The sequence below is a fragment of the Aythya fuligula genome, chromosome 12, assembly GCF_009819795.1.
Source record: "Aythya fuligula isolate bAytFul2 chromosome 12, bAytFul2.pri, whole genome shotgun sequence".
In the NCBI taxonomy this organism is placed as follows: domain Eukaryota; kingdom Metazoa; phylum Chordata; class Aves; order Anseriformes; family Anatidae; genus Aythya; species Aythya fuligula.
In genome coordinates, this window is record NC_045570.1 from 19,844,101 (window position 1) to 19,865,101 (window position 21,001).

Sequence of the window (21,001 nt, forward strand, 5' to 3'; positions counted from 1 at the left end):
GGCCAAAACCCAGCACCCTGGGCACCTCCACCCTATAGGGGCTGCGAGCGGGCAGCCCCCTGCGACCCCACACCCACCCACCCACGTGGAGCCCCTACGCGCGCGGGGAGCGCGGCGCCTTTAAGAGCCCCGTGGCGCCAATTCCGGCCCACGTGACCCGCTTGGGGGGAGGGGGCGGAGCCGCGGCCGCGCGCGGGTTCCCGCCAAGAGCGGCGGATTTGGCGCGCGCGCGCCGCCGGCACCGGGAGAGCGGGATCGGGACACCGGGAGCGGCACCGGGAGCGGCACCGGAGCCATGGCGCAGCTCCGCCTCACCGACTTCTTCGGCCGTGCCAAGGCGGCCGCCACCGTCCCAGCCAAGCGCAGCGGCGGCTCCCGGTTGAAGGCAGCCCCCGGGGGAGCCCCGGTGCACCGGGAGGCCGAGGATGGAGCCCCCCCGCCGCTGCCTGCATCGCCCCGCACCCCGTCCCGCGGCGCTGTCCCGGCCGTGCCGGGGCTGGCGGGCAGGAAACGGAGCCGCCGGGAGATGGAAGCGGAGCAGGGAACCGGGAACGGGACCGGGACCGGCACCGGGGAGCGCGGGGGGAAATCGGCGAGGAAGAGGCTGGAGCTGCCTGCGGTACGGGGGGACACGGGAGGGGGGTGGCAGCACCCCCGGTTTGCCCCCACGGCACCCCCCGTGTGAGGCCGGGGGGTCCCGGGGGGGTTCCCCGCACGGTCCCTAACGCAGCCCCGGTGCCCGCAGGTTGCCAGCCCCCCCCCGGCTGAGACCCCCCCGGTGGGCAGGACGCGATCCCCCAACCGGGAGCAGGACGGTGGAGCCGTGCCACGGAAAGCCCCGCGCATGGAGCCGGTACTGGGATGGGATTGGGATGGGGATTGGGATGGGGGTGGTTATGGGGTGGGTGGGCTCGGGGTCTTTGCCCGTCCCCTGCCCCCTTCCCAGCCCGTCCTGACCCCGTTCCCACACCCCCAGGAGGACCTGGCCGCGCTGCGGAGCCGCCTGCAGAGGATGAAGATGAAGATGAAGGCCCCGTCCCAGCTGCCTCCCATCCCCGCCGGGGCCGGCGCTGAGCTGCGGGGCCGCCTGGAGACCCTGCGGGGCCTGGAGCTGCGGCTCCACGACAAGGCGGGGGCGAGCGGAGCACAGGCACAGGAGACAACAGCTCCGGCAGCAGCAGGAGATGGGTGAGGAGAGGCTTTTTGGGGGGAAAAAAAAAAAGCACAAAAAATGTTTCCCCACCACCAAACCCCGTCCCCAGGGCGCACAGGGCAGGCTGTGACCCAGGGACCCATGTTGGGGTGCTCAGACAATGGGATCAGAGGGGACCTGCCCCAACCGGGGTGGGCGCACGGCTCCGAGCTCAGCCCTGCTGGCAGCGGGGTGCTCTCCGAGACCCCAGTCCCAGCCTATAGGGGGTCTCAGTCCCCCCCGTGCATGCTCGGGGCTGTCCCCGTGCCCCATTCCCTGCGCCCGCTCAGAGCGGGGTGCCCTGACACCTCTCCTCCTTCCCCCAGGGGCCAGAAGCTCCCCGCGTACCAGCGGTTCCACGCCCTCGCTCAGGACCAGCCGCCGGGGCTCACGCTGCCCTACAAGTACAAGGTGCTGGCCGAGATGTTCCGCAGCGTGGACACCATCGCCGGGATGCTCTTCAACCGCGCCGAGACCATCACCTTCGCCAAGGTCAAGCAGGGGGTGCAGGACATGATGCGCAAGTGAGTCGGAGAGCATCTGGATGGGTCTTTTCGGGGCTCCCAGCTTCAGGCGCTGGGGCTGGTTCCCTGGTGTCATCCCTTGGGGTTTCGGAGCTCCCTGGTGTCGTCCCTTGGGGTTTCGGAGCTCCCTGGTGTCGTCCCTTGGGGTTTCGGAGCTCCCTGGTGTCGTCCCTTGGGGTTTTGGAGCTCTGTGGTGTCATCCATTGGGGTTTTGGAGCTCCTTGGCATCATCCCTTAGAGTTTTGGAGCTCCCTGGTGTCGTCCCTTGGGGTTTCGGAGCTCCCTGGTGTCGTCCCTTGGGGTTTCGGAGCTCCCTGGTGTCGTCCCTTGGGGTTTCGGAGCTCCCTGGTGTCGTCCCTTGGGGTTTTGGAGCTCTGTGGTGTCATCCATTGGGGTTTTGGAGCTCCTTGGCATCATCCCTTAGAGTTTTGGAGCTCCCTGGTGTCGTCCCTTGGGGTTTCGGAGCTCCCTGGTGTCGTCCCTTGGGGTTTCGGAGCTCCCTGGTGTCGTCCCTTGGGGTTTTGGAGCTCCCTGGTGTCGTCCCTTGGGGTTTTGGAGCTCCCTGGTGTCGTCCCTTGGGGTTTTGGAGCTCCCTGGTGTCATCTCTTGGGGTTTCGGAGCTCCCTGGTGTCATCCTTGGGGTTTCTCAGCTCCCTGCTGCCGTTGCAGGCAGTTTGAGGAGCGGCACGTGGGCCAGATCAAGGCGGTGTACCCCACCTCGTACCGGCTGCGCCAGGAGAAGAACATCCCCACCTTCGGCAGCGGCGTTAAGAAGTCTGACTACCAGCTCACGCTGGAGCCCGTGCTGGGGGAAGGTGGGTCCGGGGGGGGAGCTGCGGGTCCCCGGAGCGCTCTGTGCTCCCTCCACCGAGGAGCTGGAGCTGGAAAACGCTTTTGGGGCGCGCTGCAGGTGATGCTTTCCCCTCTCCTGGCAGACGAGAAGCTGTGCGGCCGCCCGCACCTCTCGGCGTCGCGCCTGCTGGAGCGCAGGAGGGAATTCAACCGCAGCCTGGTGAACATCGTCAAGCAGCACCACGCGGTGAGCCCCTGCTCCTTCTGCCTCGGGGGGGCCTCTGGGTGCTACCCACAGCATTGGGGTGACACCCAAAATGAAGGATGTTATGGGGCCGTGGGCTCTGTGGGTGCTCGTGGCGGGCAGGCAGTGTTATGGGATGAATAGGGAAAATTCTGGGGTTTCTCCTCGGAGCACAGCGTGGCCACGAGCCTGTGGGTGCAGTGATGCCGTTCTCGCCCCCCTCTCCAGGCGTTCCTGGCCGGCCTGACGCCCCCCATGGTGGTGCCCGAGGACAAGCTGACCCGCTGGCATCCCCGCTTCAACGTGGACGAGGTGCCGGACATCAGCCCCGCGGAGCTGCCGCGGCCACCGCAGGAGGAGAGGATCACCACGGCCCAGGAGCTGCTGAGCACAGCTCGGGGCATGATGATCCCCAAGGTGAGCGGGGATGGGGTCTGGCTCCAACTGCTGCCTTTTTGGGGGGGGGTCCCAGACCCCAAACTGGTTCCTCTGGGAGGATGTTAATGGGTAGGAGTGGGGAAGGGTTGCCTCGGAGAGCTGGAAGATGGAGGCAGGGGGGAGCCCAGCTTGGATATCACGACCTTGGGGCTGGTTTGGGGCTGGAGGAGCTGATTTGGGCTGGGAGAGGAGATGGAGGACACCAAACTGTCCCCCTGGATGGGTCAAAGGGGTGTGGGGGGGGTGCCGGGCTGCTGCAGGGTGGCCCCTGGAGGTGGGGGGTGGCGGAGGGGAAACTTCTCCTTCCTCCCAGCTGCAACCCAACTCCTCCTCCCTCTTCCACATGAGCAGATGGAAAAAGCTCTTGCCAACCTGGCCCTGAGAACCGCTGAAGCCGGTGCGGGGGAACCGGTGGTTTCCAAAGCACCGTCCCCTGCCAGCACCTCCGGCGCGCTGAAGGGGGTGTCCCAGGAGCTGCTGGAGCGGGTGAGTAATTCCATCCTGGCCCCAAAACGTGGCCGGAGGGGTCCTGCCTGCACCTGTGACCCCCTTCTCCTCCCTCCTCTCCCCTCCTCCCCCAAGATCCGTGCCAAGGAGGCGAGGAAGCTGCAGGCGCTGATGACCCGGGACGCGGGGCAGGAGGAGCGGCTGGCCCTGCTGGGGAGGCTGCCGGCCATGGCCCGCGTCCTGCGCAACGTTTTCGTGGCCGAGAAGAAGCCGGCGCTGCCCCTGGAGGTGGCGTGCGCCCGCATGGCCGAGAGCTTCCCCACGCAGATGACGGCGGGTAGGAAACGGGGAGCGCACCGGGGCTCCGGGATGGTTCCCGGGGGGGGGGTTGGTTTGGGGTGGGATGGGGTGCGGGGATCTCAGCCGGCTGCTTTGCTTTCCCCCTTCCTCTGTAGGAGAGATGGAGAAGCACCTGCGCCTCTTCGCCGAGCTGCTGCCCGACTGGGTGGGGATCCACGCCATCAGGACGGACACCTACATCAAGCTGGACAAGAACAAGGACGTCGGGCTCGTGGTGGAGAGGCTCACCAAGGTGGCCAAGGAGGCTGAAGCGCTCTGAGCCCGACGAGGGTCCGGGCTTTTCCCCTGTGCAATCGTCTCCGTAGGCGTAGCGAGCCCCGGGGGTGGTTGAGGAAGAGGAGAGCGGGCATTAATTGTAACTAGTTCCTTTGCCAGGGTCCCCGGGGGGCTGTAGTTGACCCCAAGGTGAAGGCAGGCAGTCCTGGGGTGGTGACGAGGAGTTTCTGACCTGTCCTGGTCCTTCTCCTGAAGGCTCGAGGCAGGAGCTTCCCCCCAGGGGCCGGTGTTGGGGTGGAGGCAAGGGGAGAGAGGGTGACGAGGAGGAAAGGAGCGAGAGGAGAAGTCCCCAATTGCTGTTTTGGCTCTCCGGGGCCTTGTTGTGTTTTTAAGGGCGAGGGCAACGGGCATCTCCAGCCCCGGCTGGAAACGACGACGGGACTTTTGTCCAAACATCTTTGCATTAAATGTTTTAAATCGAGCCGGCTCTCGTCCGCCCCGCGCTTCTCCCGTGGCACCGGGCCCCGGCCGCTCACGCAGGGAAGGGCCGGGTCCTCGGCCAACTCCTGGGGAAAAACTGACTGGAAAAAGTGAGCGTGGGCTCGCCGAGAGCTGAATGCAGCTTTTGTCAATAGGGCCCGGGCGGCACAGGGACGGGACGGGAGCTGGGAGAGGGCTGGAGGCAGCGGGGGGTTGGTTTGGGGCAGGTCCCAGCTCCGGCTGCTCCTGCTGGGGACCAGTTGTAGGGTTTGGGGAGGAGGGATGGGTGCTCTGAGGAGGGTCCCGGCTGCAGCAAGAGGTGCCTGCCCGGGGTGCACCCAGCTTGGGGAGCTGCTGTGGGGCGGGAGGGGGCTGCCTGGTGCTGGGTGTGCTCACCTTGGCTGCTCAGAATCGCAGGTTTTGGTTAAAAAGGTGGAAGAAGCAGCGGGGAGGTGCCCATCCTTCATCCTGCTGGTTGCGATGCCCCAAGGAAGCCTCCTCCAGCACCCTGCCTGCAGCCAGCCCCGCTCCCAGCAGGAGCAACCCTGGGGGCTCACAGGGGGGGTTTAAACCCACTGCAGAGGCTGTGGGGTGAGGGTATGGGGCTGGGCTCAGCACAAGACCCCCTTTGGGAACTCCCGTTTGCCGCTGGGACCCAAAATCTTCCTCCTGCCTGCACCAAGGGGGGGGCTCTCCCTGCCCGCCCAGGCGCAGGCAGTGTCCCCACGTTCCCTGATGTCACCCCTTGGCCTCACACGCTGCCAGCCCTGGCACCGGCTGGGGCTCGTGCTCGCTTCCACGGTGAGCAGCTGCTTTTCCACAGCTCTTCGGGGTGGAACCGACTTTTTTTCCCCTCTCTGCCTCGCAGCGGGGACCCGCAGCCTCGTGCCAAGAATGCGTGCGAGGCTCTGCGCTGCCCGGCTCCACGCAGGGGCTGGCTGTAAATCCCAGTGCCCTGGGGTAGGTTTCTCCCCCGGGGGGGGGGAACGATGTTTGATGTTCCTCAGCGCTCCCTGAGCAGCGCTGAAGTGGCTTTTCAGGAAAACGGGGATAAAAAATAGCCCCCACGGTCCCGACAGCTGGAAGCACGGGGCTGGGTGCGCTCCATCCCCAGCACAGGGAAATTATTTCCATGAAAGCCCACCAGGATCAGCCTGGGTGCCCCCCCTGCAGCCAGAGTGGGGAGAAAAAAAATACCTGGAAGGGCCAAATCCTGCCTCCATGGTTGGTGCTTCCTTCCAAGCGTTTGGGGTGGCCGTGGGGAGCGCACACCACAGCCTCCGCTGATGGCTCGGGACCGGAGGGAGATGCTCAGGAGGGTATGGAGCTTCAGCTACGGCAAGGAGAGCTCTGAGACCGTTTAGAAAAAATAAAAAGAAGTCGATGTTTATTTTACCAGTGGGTTCAGCCCCTGCTGAGGCGGGGCCGCAGGCTGTGCTGTGTTCAGTGGTGCAAATTTTGGCACGTTGAGTCCTGCCTGCTCTTGGGGCTGACCCGGACCATGCGATGGGCTCTGCTGAACCCTTCTCAGTCCATCACCATGCCTCAGCTGGTGCTTTGGCAGCTTTTCCTCCGGTGGCAGGTACATCAGGTCACCCCCGAGACAAATCATCACCTTGTGCCCACCTTCTGAGTTTTTTAGGAACCCCTTGAAAGGAGGCTGGCCAGGTACGGCTCAAACAACAGCATGTGCTGGACCCCACAAAGCTCTCAGCCCTGCCCTGCCTCAGCAGCAACATTTTCACTTTGGCATACTAAAAAATAATAATAATAAAAAAAAATAAATCTACCCCTTTGTGGTCTCCCTCCCCCCAGGCAGTCTGTTCCCTATTTCCAACGGGATGAACCCAAAAAAGGATCCATGTGCTGAATATGCTTTGATCTGTGGCTTGGAAAACGACTGGGACTTACTCTCGTGGAGCATCTGGCCCAGAGTTCAGACTGAAATTGTAGGTTCCCCCCTGCCCACCCCCTCGTGGCATCAAGCCAGCGACAACTCCAAGGCAGGAGGGGGCCGGGGCTGGCAGCGAGCACCCTGCAGCCTCCGTCCGCGGCCTGAGCCTCAGTCGTACTGGAGCAGGGAGAAGAAGGGGACGGACTCGAGCTTTTCCACCCCTTTCAGGAATTTGAGCTCTATGATCACCAGGCACTCCAGGATCTCCGCCTTCAGCCTCTTCACCAGCTCGCAGGCTGCCCGCATCGTACCTGCAGGACACAGAGGGTCAGCAGAAGGAGCAGCACCCGGGGCTAACCCCAAAGCGCATTCCTGCGCCTCGCACAGCCCAAGTTTTAGCACCCACAACGATTTTAAACACCACAGGCATTGCTCCTGCCCTCTCCCTTATTGCAAAGCGTTACGGGGTGGCAGTTTCCATGCACAAAGTCTCGGTTAAAGTCACTCCCCCGGGGGGAAATCAGGGCGATGGCAGGCAGACCCGCACGTGGAGCTCTCGTGCGTGTTCCCCGTGCCCTCTGCCCGCGTTTCGCTCACCTCCAGTCGCAAGCAAGTCGTCCACGATTACCACTTTCTGCCCCGGTTCCACGGCGTCGCTCTGGATTTCAAGTTCAGCCTGCAGGGTGGAAAGAGCAGCCTCATTTTAGCCTTGCCTCCCAGGGAAACACCTCCCACACGGCGAGGAACGCGGACACGTCTTCAGCGAGATCAGCCCCAAAACGCACGCTGCAGAGGGCTGGAGTGGGGAAAAGCTGCAGGCACGTCCCTTGTTGGATGAATTTGGGGCTTGGCCCAAACAGATCTCGTGAGTAGTGGCAGCGTGGAGCTCCTGCTGCTGTTAGTTACCAGCCATAGCGGGTTACGGGGCCTAGGGCTCTGCCATCCCAAAGGGGTGCGGTGTTACGGGGTGAGCGCCCGGCCCCGAAGCCATGCAGTAAAGGCATTTACCCAGAGCACTTACTGGAAGAGGGGGAGCTCGATGGTCATGCCCTTGAATTCAAGCCAAAGAAAGCAATTTAGCACCGACTCTTATCCCACATCCTGCCTTCCCCCAAAAAAACCCACAGCACGGCTCGCCGACACCAACCCCGGGTGCGTGGCGTGGAGACAAAGCCCCGGGGAGCTCCCAAAATTTGTGCCATGCCCTTGGGCTCAGCACCCATCGGGGCTGGCCGGGGCATCCTCCACCAGCCTCATCGCCCCCTCTACTCACAGCCCCAACCACAGCCTGGAAAACCCTTTTTCCCCCCCGGGTGTTACCTTGCCATACTCCAGGCTGTACGAGACGGACTCGGTCGGCCCGGGAAGCTTCCCCTTCTTTCGGATGGGCACGAAGCCCACCCCCAGCCTCTGAGCCAGAGGGGGGCCTATGAGGAAGCCGCGGGAGTCCAGACCTGGGGGGCAGAGCAGGAAAAACTCAGCAGAGCCAACGCCTGAGAGCCACCGTGCGACACCCCAGGTTCATCCTCCCGTGCTGCAAGCAAGCCATCTACAATTACTCCAGGAGCATTTTGCCCTCGTGGTCGTTTGCAGGGGTTTGAGACGTGCACCACGGCACCGTGCTCACCCAGACGGGCTGCTGGGGACCCGTGGGGCACGGCAGTGACTCCCCCAGCAGCTCGGCAGCCCTTTCTGCCTCCCTCCCAGCTCTTCTTTACAGCAGCAAGCTCAGCTCAGCCCCGCTATCAGTCCAGCCACGCACCCAGGGACTTTGCACCTCCAGGGGCAGAGCCTGGTTATCAGGAGCCACTTGGCTAGGTTTGCTTGAGGCTCCCCGAGCCCTGGGCTATCGCCCAGTCCAAGCAGCACCTTCCTGAGCACTTTCATTCTCAGCCTCTTTAAAATGCGTGCTGCAGCGCGTTATCACCACAAAGCCTGTTTCAGTTGGCTCGATAAAACCCTCCGAGAAGGAAAACATGCTGGAAACAGGAGCTCCGTGCCCTGGGGTCTGCGTGAGACCTTCCAGCCATGGCACACCAGGCTTCGGTGCTCAGTGAATGCCTCTTTGCTTATTGAGGGAAGGACTGAATTACAAAACTGGCACTGCAGCATCATCAGATGACGTCTGCCACATCCCAAACCAGTATTTCAGGAAACCACAGTACTGGGGCAAGGGTAGAGCCCCTGCTGGTGTTACCTATGATACAGGCTGTAATTCGGATGACACCCGAGGGCTACGATATCTCCTGGCCCCTCGGGGAGGCATCTCCCCACACCGACCACCCGGGCAGCACCAGCACACCGTGCTCTGTCCCAGTGAACACCCACCTGCAATGAAGTCGATGGGGGGCACAGATGTCCTCAGGTGATCTTCCAGCAGATCAATCAGAGCCCTGAAGGCCACGGGATCCTTCAGCAAGGGGCTGATGTCTCTGCAAAGACAGGAAGAGCGCTTAGCCAGCACCCAGAGGTGCACGTGGTGGAGCTGCTGCACCCAGGGGAAGCGTGCCCAGCAGAGCAGGCGTGCAGGCACGGGGGAAGACGGGTAGCGGGGCTGCTGCAGAGGCATCTGTGGTTTCCTGGGGAGGGACCAAAGCCCCAGCCACGAAGCAAGCCCAGACCTGCCATGCTGCTGAATCACCCCTTAAGCAGCTCCTTGCTCCATTCCCAGCCCCTTTCCTCCATCCCCAGCCCCTTTCCTCCATCCCCAGGCCCCCTGCTCCATTTCCAGCCCCTCTCCTCCAACCCCTGCCCCATCTCCTGCTCCATCCTCAGCCCCTTTCCTCCATCCCCTGCCCCTTTCCTCCATCCTCAACCCTACTGCTCCATCCCCAGCCCCTTATTCTCCCTCCCCAGCCCCTTTCCTCCATCTCCAGTCCCTTTCTTCCCTCCCCAGCCCTATTACTCCCTCCCCAGGCCCTTTCCTCCATCCCCTTTTCTCCACCCCCTGCTCTCCTGCTCCATCCCCAACGCCGTTGTTCCATTCCCAGGCCCCCTGCTCCATCTCCAGCCCCTCTCCTCCAACCCCTGCCCCATCCCCAACCCCTTTCCCCCCCCTCCAACCCCTTTATCCTCCCCCCCAGCCCCTCCGCGCACCGGAACAGCACTCCGGGCACGGGGAAGTCGGGGAAGGAGCGCACCCGTGCGCGCACAGCGCTCAGCCTCTCCTCCATTGCCTCCCCAGCACTGCGCAGCCGCCGCCGATTGCAGGCGGTGCCCCCTCCCGGAGCCTTCCCCGCTGCGGCTGCGCCGGGATCGGGCCGGATTTCCCCAGGATCGGGCCGGGTTTCCCCGGGGTCCCGGCCCCAGCGCCCCCCGGTGCGCCCCAGGGCGCGCAGCCCCTGCGCGCTGTGCCCGGGAGCCGGCGCGCCGAGACCCTCCGGAGGGGGTCCCGTGCCCAAAAAAGCCCCTGCAGCCCCTTCCCCCTGCCCGGTTAGCACTTTTTTTTTTTTTTTTTTTTTTTTTTTTTAGGCTGGGTTGTTTTGCTTTTTCTGTCTCCCATGTGTTTGTAAAGCCTGTGTGTGGTTTGGGTTGGCAGCGGGGGAGATAAGCAGCTCGGCTTTGGTGGGGCAGGTCAGGGTGCTCCCGGCTCCCCGTGTTCCCCTGCGCCCTGCGCTGCGGTTGGGAGCCCTAAAGGACGGTTCCACATCTCCTGGGGCAGCAGCTGGGGCTTGGATCTGCTCCAGGCACAGCTGGGCACAGCCCCTGCTGCAGCAAAGGTCCCGCAAGGGCCGAGCTGGGTGCCCGCTGCTGGGAGCTGCGTGGGGACAACTGGGCTCCACGTCCCTGGGGACAGCCAGGGGACAACTCAGCTCCACGTCCCCTGGGACAGCCGTTAGGGCCTGTCTGTGCTGTGTGTCCCACGGGGTGACGAGCCAGCAGCTGCTGTTTTGGAGTGATTTGGTGCAGACCCCACAGGTTGGGTGCCGAGGGCTGTGTGCGGGGTAAGGGACACGGCATCCTTCCCCTGCTCCATCTGGATCAGTCCCCCCAAAACCCTGCGGGTCCCCCCAACACCCTGCGGGTCCCCCCAGCTCCCAGATGAGGTCTGGCACGGCAGGAGAAGCCGACAGGAGGGGAAGGTGGCCTCTTCCACACCTCATCTGCCACGGGCTTGGCCACATCTCACCGTTTGTGAGGCACCCGATCCTGCCTGCCCCCCCCTACACATCCCATCCCGTGCCAGCCTCTGGTTCTTTGCTCACTGCAGCCGAATCCTCCACTGCTCTTTTTCCTTCCCACTCCATCTGTAGGTGGCTGTGGGTCTCTTTGGCCTGCTGGCACGGGGCTCCTGCGTAAAGGATGGCTGCTGAGGAGCCATCCGAAGGTCAGAGCAGTTCCCTCTCACCAGGCTCTCTTGCCAGAGCCAGCCCACACAGGTCAGCGTGCCTCCTTTCACAACCATTCCCTCCAAAAGCAAGATTTTCCCTGAAGTCAGATTATCTCTTTGGCACCAGAAGAATCCCGACAGCTGTTCCAGAGAAGCAGCCACAGCTGAGGCACGCGGCCGTCCACTGGAACGGGGGCTTCGCCGCGGCCCTGCTCCCGCGGACCTGGAAGGGATTTTCTTGTGAGCTTCCCAAGCACAACAACGGACAGCGAGCTAGGCCAGCAGCTCCTCGTCTTCCTGGCGGCTGGAAGCGATGGAATTACTCTGCCTACCCATGGAAACGAGCAAGGAGATGGGACAGGGCCCTTCTGCAGCCTCCCGGAGCACCAAGCCAGGCAGCCCTGCCTTCTGCTCGCACCCCTGGAGGAGCTGGGGGCTTCATCACGTGTTTGTTTTTTTTTTTCTGAGATGCAACTGAATTCATTTTTGTCACCCTCCTAGGCAGCCACCACCGTTATTAGCAGCCACCACCGGGTTTTCTAAGCGAGGTTCCCGGGCTCTGTGCTTCCTGACCCCACCAAACCAGCAGCTCTCACCAGCACGGGCTGCCGAGGGCTCCCACCGCTCCCTTGGCGTCCCAAAGCTGGGTGAAGGAGGAGCTGGGGGGAATCTCCAACACCACAGTTCTGCCAGAGAGAGGATCGCTGATCTAGTAGGAGACATCCCTAGGGGTTGGCACGAGGTGATCTGTAAGGTCCCTTCTACCCCGAGCCATCCCGTGAGAGGTTACACCAAGTCCTACTCGTAAAGCTTCAGCTGCCAGGAGTTACCTCGCACGCCAGCTCAGGTTTAAAAACTCTCCTCAAACCTTTTGTCAGGACTTCACCTCGTTAATCCCCCGTTTTGAAGGACTGCGCCTACCAGCACAGACTGGTTTTAACATCCGAGCTAAATTAGTTTCCCTGTAATTGTTCAACCTTTCAAGCAGCAGCGCTGACTCCTACCGCAGTTTTCCATCCGAAAAAAAAGAACTTTCCTAGAACCAATTTCCAAATGTGATGTCAAAGGACTCCAGTTCTGGAATATCACCCGGGAGGTGTCAGCATCCGCTTGCGGCTCGGGGAGGTTCAGGGCTGCTCGGTGCCTGCCAGGGAACCGCAGCCTCGCAGCCGGACCCCCCCACGGCTCCAGGGCAGGGGAAACGCCGTCCTCGCCTCTCCTTCTGATGCAGAGATTAAAAGGGCTTTGGGATCCTGCTGGGAGAGATGGTACTGAGGTTATGAGCACAGAAAGGGGGTGCGTGAAGGCTGGGGAGCTAATTCCTACCCCGGCAGTCAGCGGGGCTGTGCTGAGCGCGGAAGTTTCTGTTCCGTCAGGGGATTTTGAGAGACTTCAGCGTGAAGTGGAACAAAGTGCCCGAAATTTCAACACGCCTCGCAAGGGGAAACGGGAACTCAACTTTCCTCTCAAATCCACTGGAACGCTTGATTTCAATTTCAGCTTGAGAAACGCATGCACTTTAAAACCATTTTTTCTTTTTTCTTTTTTTTTTTTCTTTTTTTTTTTTTTTAAATCGAATTTGAAATATCTTATTTCAACAGCCCAAGAATGCGGCTCCCCAGCCAGCTCCCCGGACCGACGCTCCAGCTCCGAGCAGTGAGCTTCGTTTCCCCCAGCAGAGGCGAAGGCGCCGCCAGCCAGCTCTGCCCTTCCGCAGCATCCTCGCCCAGCACCCCCTGCCCGCTGCAAGAGGCAGGATCAGGCCCTGGGAGAAGGCACAGAGCTCATCTCCCTTCCCCAGCCGGCCAGGAGGGGGTTTGGAGCCCGATCCAGAGCAAATGGATTTGGCACGCGTTCCTCGCTGCGCTGGCAAAGAGGCCCAGGGCTTCTCTGTCCCCATCCCTTTCGGATGGGAATCGTCCCACCAGCCCCCGTATCGCCCAGAAGGGTGTTAAGTGACTCCAGGAGGGAAAAAGGCAGAGAGAATCACACATCAGCTGCCAGATTGGCTCTCGAGAAGCTGGATGGCAGAGGGTTTTCTGCTCTTCTAAGCGACCACAGGCTTTTGGCTAGGGCTCCCCCTTTATTTAGGATTTATATAATCTGAACTAGACTTCGAGCAACAACAAAACTATAAACTGCGGCAGGGGATATGAAGAAAACCAGCAAACAGGGGCTTCTCGCCGTGTCTAAAATAGACATTTTCCAGCGAAAAGAAGGGACCTAAAAATGGGATTTCAGTCCTTCCCCTGCAGTTGCTCTTTAATACTAACAGTTTAATTCAAGAGGCACCACTGTGTCGCTTTCTGATAACAAATGAGAAACACCAAACAGCATCAGAAAACAAAAGCAAAAGTTTTTTTCCAAGTATTAAAACTGTTAAGAAAAACGGAAAACAAGGCACTCCAGCTGCAAAACAGTTATTTGGATACGAAGAAGCACTCGGAGTAACTCTTGGAGCGCAGGCTGTAAAGCTTCCCAGTGCTGAGGACCACAGCAGGATCCCTGGGGAGAGATTCTCAGAGATTCTCATCCAGCAGTGCTGGAGAGGCTGCTTGCAGCTCTGCACCGAGCTGCCTCCCAGCACTGGCTCCCCCCCAAGTCCCCGAGTGAAACCATTCTCACCTTCAAACATTTTCCTTCAGCTGCTGGAATTACTTCGCGTGACGACTGCGGAGATGCCCTCAGCGGAAGGAGGAGCGCTCTCAAACCTCCAGGAGAGCTTCGTCTCAGCTGCCTCACTTTGCACAAAGCCAGGAGGCTTTTGGAAGCCGTCCACCACGGTTGGGCAAGGCTCAATTCGGCAGGTACTGAGAGCTGCGAGCACCAAGCTTGCCAAGCTTCTGCATGGCAGCCACCGTCCCCAGTTCCACAACCTCCTTCTCGGCACCATTAGTTCCACTTCCTTTAGTAAAAGCCCGCTGGCATCCTCAATACTTGCCCGAAAACTCAGTCCCCAGACACTGCGAAAGGTTTTATTAGCAACCACGGGGCATCTCCCGCTCTTGTTCTGCTCCGAACTTTCCCATTTTCACTTTTCAAGCCGCGCTCCCCGGCTCCGCGCTTGAAATGCAAAGGCGCGTTATCTCTCATCGCTGCACTCAATGCTGCTTGAAGGGCATTAACCTCGGCTCTAAGTGTTTGGAATTGATCTTCTGCTTTCCAATTCCACTGTTCAGATCCCCAAATTGCCGGTCCGCAGAGACTAATTTGCCACCGAAATAATCCATTTGTCGCTGCTGGTTTTTACATCAGGGCTCCGTTTTTGCAGCCACAGCCTGTAAATGCAGGGGGACTTTGGCCACGATTATTAGTTACATCAATTTCAGGAGCTTCTCCTCGTGGAGGGCTGGATGATAACACAGCCTCAGGGGCAGAGGAGGGAGAGTCGCTCAGCTAATTGGAAATTAAAGGCCGGAGAGGAATTCCTTGGACTCTCAGCCCGAGCAGATATTAAGCTTTCAGCATTTTGGAGATGCATTTCAATACAAAGGAAGGAATGCCACAAAGAAGCAGTGAGGCTGACATCATCTTCCCCTCAGCCCCTGTATCTTGCAGCTCGGGGAAGGAAGCCACCGCTGTCGGTCAGCAAATCCTGCCAGACCCACAGCGATCGTGTGCGCAACCCCAGGCAGCCCCTGGGATGCCACCACCTTCCCCAGCACGGGATGCCCCCAAAACGGGACCAACTGCGGATCAGGGGCTCTGGGTAATTATTAAGGGCAGATGTGGGAACACGTGCTGGCTGCCTCGTCCCCCAGGGTGTGCCTGGGGGGCTTTTAGCTGCCCCCCAGCAGAGCTGCAGGCTGCCAGGCGTTTATCCCTGCGGCTCTGCTGCTGTTGGCAGCCACTCGGTGCCCTGGTCCCCACACCAGCCTCCCAATTGTGCTCGGGCAGCTGTGTGGGCTGCGAAATTGATCCAGGGTAAAAATAATACAGGGAAAACAAAACAAGTTATTTTAAACCCAAGTCAGTCCCGTGACCTGCAAGGCACATCCGTGAATCTACCCCGAAGCAGGGTGCCAGTCAGTTGTTTTACAGGTGTGTGCAGACAAACCACATCGTGCACTGCTGATAAGTTAGTTTATTTTCATCAGTTCCTTATCTCACAACTCTAAAATCTGTACATCTTTGGGAAAGGAACGGACTTAAAATTCCTAGCCATCCAGCTGTAAAACTACTACGCTTATTTAAATTTAAAGCAGTCGCTTCTTCATGCGAAGCTTTGATCTTTTATAATAAATGAACACAAAGCAGATGAGTAAACAAGCACCGGGTCGGCTCTGTGGCAGCAGCCAGCCTTCGAAGCGCAAAGTTTACACCCAGCACCCATGCACCGAGCGCCTGTGTCAGCAGGGGGGGACGACTTCGGGTGCTGGGTAACCAGACAAACACCGAGCAGGCTGAGAACAGGACGGCTTGTCCGAGCAAGCCCTGCAGACGGGGCGAAAAGCCCTAGCTGCAAAACTGCAAGCTGGGAAAAAGAAAAGAATGAAGTGAATGAAGTGGCAGGCAGGGGACACGGGGCAACAGGCGCTCAGTATGCTCACAATGTGCATGATGCAAGTGGTAAGAAGAAGAAACGTGTCCAGGCTAGTGCTCTGGTGAGCTGTGAGCCTGTGCTGGGATCTCTCAATAAAAGACAAAGCGCTGGTGCAGTTTGCAGCAGACACGGGCAGAGCTATGCGAGAGCTGCCAGCAGTTCTCAGAGAGCTGCAGTGACGGACTCCCTCGTCTGGTGGGATCTTTATCTGCTGATAACAGGGCTCTGAACACGTCTCTGTGACACAAGCACTAACGCAGAGGAGGTTCAGACCCTGAAAATGGAAAGCTGGGGGTTTCGTGTGTGGACAGACACACAGCTGCTGCCAACCCTCCTACCAAACAGCACCACCAGGAACAGGGGGAGCTGAGCCTCAAAACTAATGACACCATGCCAAAACAGGGAGAAATGTTATGAGTGAACTGAGAAATGCCTTGAGATGCCAGCGGGGACAATTAGGAACGAGGCAGAGCAGCTAAGACGCTTGGACTGCAAACAAATGTCATCTGCAGATGAGCAGGCAGCGAGGTTCCGAGGGGCTGGCAGCCGGCGCTGCTGGCTGGGATTCTGATGGATGGGGTGCGAGGAGCTGACTCAGGGGCTGTACTCATTGCAATCTTACAGGATTATCCAGCTCCATCAGACGTACAGGAGGAATTACTGCCGAGGAGATTACAGGTAGCATAAATCATGGGAACGGGGAGAAAGAGTGTTTGGGATTACAGGGCAGGTAAGAACACAAAGTGGAGGAGCCCGCAGCAGGCGGAACACAGCGGGTAACACAAACTCTCAGCACGTCTCACGCCAGCCCCAGGCTTTGCTTGGGATGGAAGCAGGACTGTTTATAGTCCCAAGGCAGCAAAATGCCACGCAGAAAGGGCATGTGTCCTGTCTCAAACACAGGAGGGCTGGAAGTGAAGCCGTCACTGGTGCAAACGGCGCGTTCATGATTGCTTCTGGCCATTCTTGCAGACCCGCAATAACCTGGCTAGGTTCTGTTCTGTCCAAGAGATGTTTATTAGCAGTAGTGAGGAGTGTGAAAACTGCTCAAAATCAGAGGAGAAATTTGCAATGTGAAGTTATGCGAAGAATCTGCATTTACCGTGAACTCTGTTTAGAGAAGTGCTGCACCCAGGCCCTGGAAAGTTTGCACAAGGAGAATTCCTCAGAGAGCATAGACTGCAAACAGGGTCAAGAGTTAACATCTGGTGTAAACGGGCATTTCTGAGCCTGCAGTTGGGGCTGGGCCCAGATCATGAGGCCAGAAGCGTGACTTAAACCATATTTGGACCTAGATTTTTGGAAACGAAGAAACCCCCTTAACTGAACAACTGCCCCGCAGCTCCCCAAGAACATGCTGCATGCCATCAACAAGGCAATACTTACAGGAACACTGTCTTCAAATTTCTTTACAACTTGACCTAGAGAATGTTTGCAGCTACAGATGGCACGAACGCAGGGTGTGCGTCGTCCCTGGAGCCAACCCCTTGGTCGAGAACAGGAGGGAGCACTCGTGGGCACTCAGCAATGCTCAGCAGTAAAGCTGCACCCAGTACTTGCAAATTTAGGAAGAACGGGGAAAAAAACAGGCTGGTGTCCAAAGAGTGCACAATGGAAATCGAATGTTAAAACAACAAGCGACAGGCAAAGAAAACACGGGGAGTTTGGGCAGGGTTTTCTGGCTACTGTACATTTCCTGCACCCCGTGGCTGCTGTTGGGGCATCCGCATGAGCACTGATTTGAGAGGTTGGGTGGAAGGAGCCAGAGGAAAGGTGCATCCGTGGTGGTTCTGAGCTAACAGCAAAGTTGTGCTTGTCCAGAGAGCTTTTAGAGTTGAAGTAGTCTTCACTGAGAATTTACCATTTACGGAAAGAACTAAAACAAGAGAGGAGTACAGGCTAAACCCTGAGCACTAGCAATATAAACACTGGCCCTTTTGGAAGAGCAAATGATGATATCACATATACATCACACCCTTCCTGTGTAAACAGGAGTGCCAACATGAGAAGACATGCATTGTAAACGCCGTGTCCAGCTGGTTATGGCTTTTCTGAGTAGCTCCTGAGGGCTGCATAAAAGGTCAATGAGGCCAAAAGCACTTCTTAGGATTCGACTCGGGTGGCTGCAGGCACTTCCCTAGTTTCTCACAGCCTGGGGGAGACCAATTCTGTTAGAAACAAACAAAATATAGAGAAAAATGAAGTCAGGCATTCATATCAGGTATGTGCTGAGCCCTGTACCCTAAGTGACCCCTTTCAGTTCTCACAAAGATGCTCTTATGTCCTCCTTGAAAAATAAAACCCATCTCACAACTGATGCTTCTGGGCTCATCACATTTCCAACTCCAAATCCTGTTCACAAAGGCTTTAGGAAGGACTTCAAATGGTTACACAACAGACGATTCCCTTTGCTGGGGTACCGTGGGCTCTCCTGTACAAATGCAGCCTGCCAGGACTCTGGTGATTTCCTCTCTTTCTTGTAGGAGCAAACAGATCATGAGGTTTTGGTGGAACTCTGTTTTCCCATTCTGCCTTCAGAAATCTTTTATGGTCTTTCTCTGACCCTCTTCCTCTTCAGGTCTACCCATCCACGGGCGAGTTTTTATCACTACTAAAGGTCCGTTCAGCCCTGACCCATCGCCTTCTATTTATTTTTTCAAGTCATTTACGTTTGCTTGGAATTAAATTCCTATGGAGGGAAAGGAAAGCTTAACCCCAGAAAAAATGCCGGAGCAGGTTTCTGTTCCCTCCAGCTGACAACAGATGGCAGTGAGACACCAGCTATCTGCCAGGCAGAGCAGCACACAGCGCTGCGTGAAGGGCTTCAGATGATTCAGGAGCAATTCATGCTGATTTCTAACTCTGCTCCTCAATTTTAAAACGCGCAAGCACCACTGGGAATTTCAGATGCTTGACCACTCTGTAGAGGCAACAGAGATTCAAAGAAACAAAGAAAATATTAATTTTTTTTTGGAAAAAACAGACTGCATCTGCTTCAGTTCTGCACTTTAAGTCAGCTTTCGTGGATCAGGGCTGTAAGAGCCCCAGGAGCTCCATCTCCACTGCTGGTGGGCTACGCTACGGATGGGCCAGCAGAATTTCAAAGACGTTTTGGGGCATGGCTTTAAGAAGCGATGGTTATCTCCCAGCACCCCCCAAAGACAGGTTTAGGGTCCAACCAACCCCACCAATCCTGGTGCTCCAAGAAGATTTGGTTACCTTTGATTCTGGTCTCAAAAGGCAGACAATAACTTGGTGCCTGTTTATTTTAGTTTTGTGACTGCGTCATCGGCCAATTAGAAGTGTACGTCGAATAGAAAATCTGTGATGTAAAAAAGCTTCCTGCTGAGATTTGAACATTTCTACATCACCCAGCACCACTGGGGAGGGCTCTCCCCCTCAGACAGCCTGAATGACCTGGTTTGATGCAGTCTTTAACCTCTTTTGCTTATAGATGGCAGGTACAACTGGCCTAGGCTCAGCCAGGATACTGCCACAGCCAAAGCCAGAAGAGGCAGCTTGTGGTCTGGTGAGAGGAAAGGCAAAACTTCTGCCCCAGGTATGTTCAGGGAGAAAACTGACCGTCAGCAGCCCCAATTTGAGAGCTGGGGATTTGGGGTGAAGTCCAGGAGATGTTCAGTGTATGCCTACACTTTATGAAGCAGTTTTGGAGCTGGAGTCCGCCCAGAAGAAATGCCCTTCCACTGAAGGGCTCTGGCAGGCACTGGGGAGAGTCCCTGAACCCAGAAAGACCCAGAGATGCACAGAACAGTGCTTGTTAAGGGAGACATTGAGTAACTAAACAACACAGAAACAATGGTACTTCAAATCTTTTTTGCTGCTTAACATCCAAAAATAAAAGATGTTACTAAACTAAAAAAGATCTTTGCCTTCTTACTGAACAGACAGCTCCACATTTTGAACTTTTCTATCTGGCTGGAGGCAGACACCAAGCAGCAGGTACTCACTGTTTGTTTGAGGAGATTATTTCGGTGTCAGGAAGACTTCGCCTGTTACCATTTTGTGTCAGTCTTTACAGGCACATCCCCTTAAAACTACACAACCTCTTGTCATCCGACAGCTTTATCTCCTATGGACCATCCAGGTTTTTTCCAGGTTCACAACAAAGCAAGTGGCGTTTGATAGGAAAGGTAAACTGTGACTTTCCAGTGTTTAATTCAAACTGGATGCAGAACTGCAAACACATTTGGCCTGCTTCAAGCCAGAAGGACTTTGGAAAAGACAGGCACAGGTGGACTTGGAGAGGACTGAGCTACACCACAGATACTCGCTGATACAGCACAAAAAAAAGACAAGAGGCTCTGTCTCAGTCCCACCACTCGAAATGTAGAGGACTTGTGAGATTTGCAGAGGGGGGACTAGAAAGGAGAAGCATCTGCAGTTGTCGATATCTCGAAGGAAGGAACTCACAGTTTATCACAGCGTGCTGAGGGACTTGGCAGACATTGCCCAGCCCTCCCCTCTGTGGAAGGACAGCCTCCTTCTTCTCCATCCCTTCCCAACAGCAGGTGACGTTTTTAAATGCAAAATATAGTTTAAGATGAGATCTTTTTTGATGTTTTAGCTACTCACCATGACGGCCTTGTCGCACACGTTAAGCTGTGGCACTCCTGGCACCATGGTCTCCTTGTGCTGCTGCACCACGGCTGATATTCGCTCCATAACTCCTTGGTATTCTTCACTGGCAAAACTAGAACGGGAACAAACGATGGAAGTTATTAGCGGGGCTTCCAGAATGCAACTGTTTGGAGACAGAGCATGGTTAAAGCATCCACATCGCTCAGCTACGTCAGCCTTTTTCTGGGCCATAGCAAAGGAGGAGAGCCTGTAAACACGCAGCCGACGCTAACCGCCCACGGGTCCGTGGGGGAATGAAGCATCTGAGCTGGCAAAATCCATCCTGGCTGGGCCTGGAGGCTGCAGGGTTGAGCTGCCCAGCCTGGGGGAGCACAGCACAGAGGCACGTGGCTCCCCGCGGATCATCAGCCTGGGGCTTCAGCTTGGAAAACCGCCTGCCCCACGGCCCCAAATGCCTGATTCCCTGGGGGATGCCACTAGCAAGGAAGGGTGTTGGGGTTGTGCCACATGTGAGGTCACCCAGTTCTGGATGTTTTCATCCTCTGCTCTTTCGAGGGCTTTTCTGTAGCACGGAGGCATTTAGGGAAGGGAAGGGAGTCAATGTCAATGCTTGGTTTTTCAAGAGTGTTCTTAAGAGAAGGCTTTCAATCGCAACCACCCATTAGCCAGTAAAACTTCACAATCACCGAGTAAAAAGAACTAACATTATGCAAACAGGAAGATGGAGAAGAATAGAAGTTACTTGTCCAAGACAAGAATACCTCCTCCGTTTCGCAATATCCACCCTGGGGTTCTGCCCCTCTACATTCTTCCATTTGGGCTTTATTATTCCAAGCTGGGACCCATCTGTCATGCTCCAAGCCCTCATACCACGTTATAAATTACCAGCTTTGTATCCAAACTCTTACCCCGGTAGGCACTTGTTTAAGCAGTTCAGGGTGC

At 57.5% G+C, this 21,001-nt stretch overlaps 3 protein-coding genes across 3 annotated transcripts in view; 1 reads left to right on the forward strand and 2 right to left on the reverse strand.

The window, feature by feature from the left end:
- Positions 1-792: 792 nt before the first annotated feature.
- Positions 793-4,694, forward strand: CDT1 (chromatin licensing and DNA replication factor 1). Its single transcript, XM_032195641.1, has 9 exons — positions 793-853; positions 977-1,188; positions 1,519-1,716; positions 2,386-2,531; positions 2,652-2,755; positions 2,981-3,169; positions 3,542-3,676; positions 3,773-3,974; positions 4,093-4,694. The coding sequence occupies exons 1-9, from the start codon at positions 845-847 to the stop codon at positions 4,254-4,256; spliced, it is 1,359 nt and encodes a 452-aa protein (XP_032051532.1). The 5' UTR covers positions 793-844; the 3' UTR covers positions 4,257-4,694.
- Positions 4,695-6,052: 1,358 nt separating this feature from the next.
- On the reverse strand, positions 6,053-9,760 carry APRT (adenine phosphoribosyltransferase). The gene is made up of 5 exons (XM_032195549.1): positions 9,684-9,760; positions 8,916-9,019; positions 7,908-8,041; positions 7,185-7,263; positions 6,053-6,898 (listed from the first exon to the last, which is right to left on the reverse strand). Exons 1-5 carry the CDS (start codon positions 9,758-9,760, stop codon positions 6,756-6,758), a joined length of 537 nt encoding a protein of 178 aa, XP_032051440.1. The 3' UTR covers positions 6,053-6,755.
- A 5,063-nt stretch (positions 9,761-14,823) lies between these two features.
- Positions 14,824-21,001, reverse strand: part of GALNS (galactosamine (N-acetyl)-6-sulfatase) — a 41,918-nt gene continuing 35,740 nt past the window's right edge. The window contains exons 12-13 of the mRNA XM_032195639.1: positions 20,054-20,171; positions 14,824-17,628 (exon numbers count right to left, since the gene is read on the reverse strand). Coding sequence (XP_032051530.1) covers positions 17,542-17,628; positions 20,054-20,171 — 205 coding nt within the window. The 3' untranslated portion in view covers positions 14,824-17,541. The remainder of the gene's footprint in view (positions 17,629-20,053; positions 20,172-21,001) is intronic.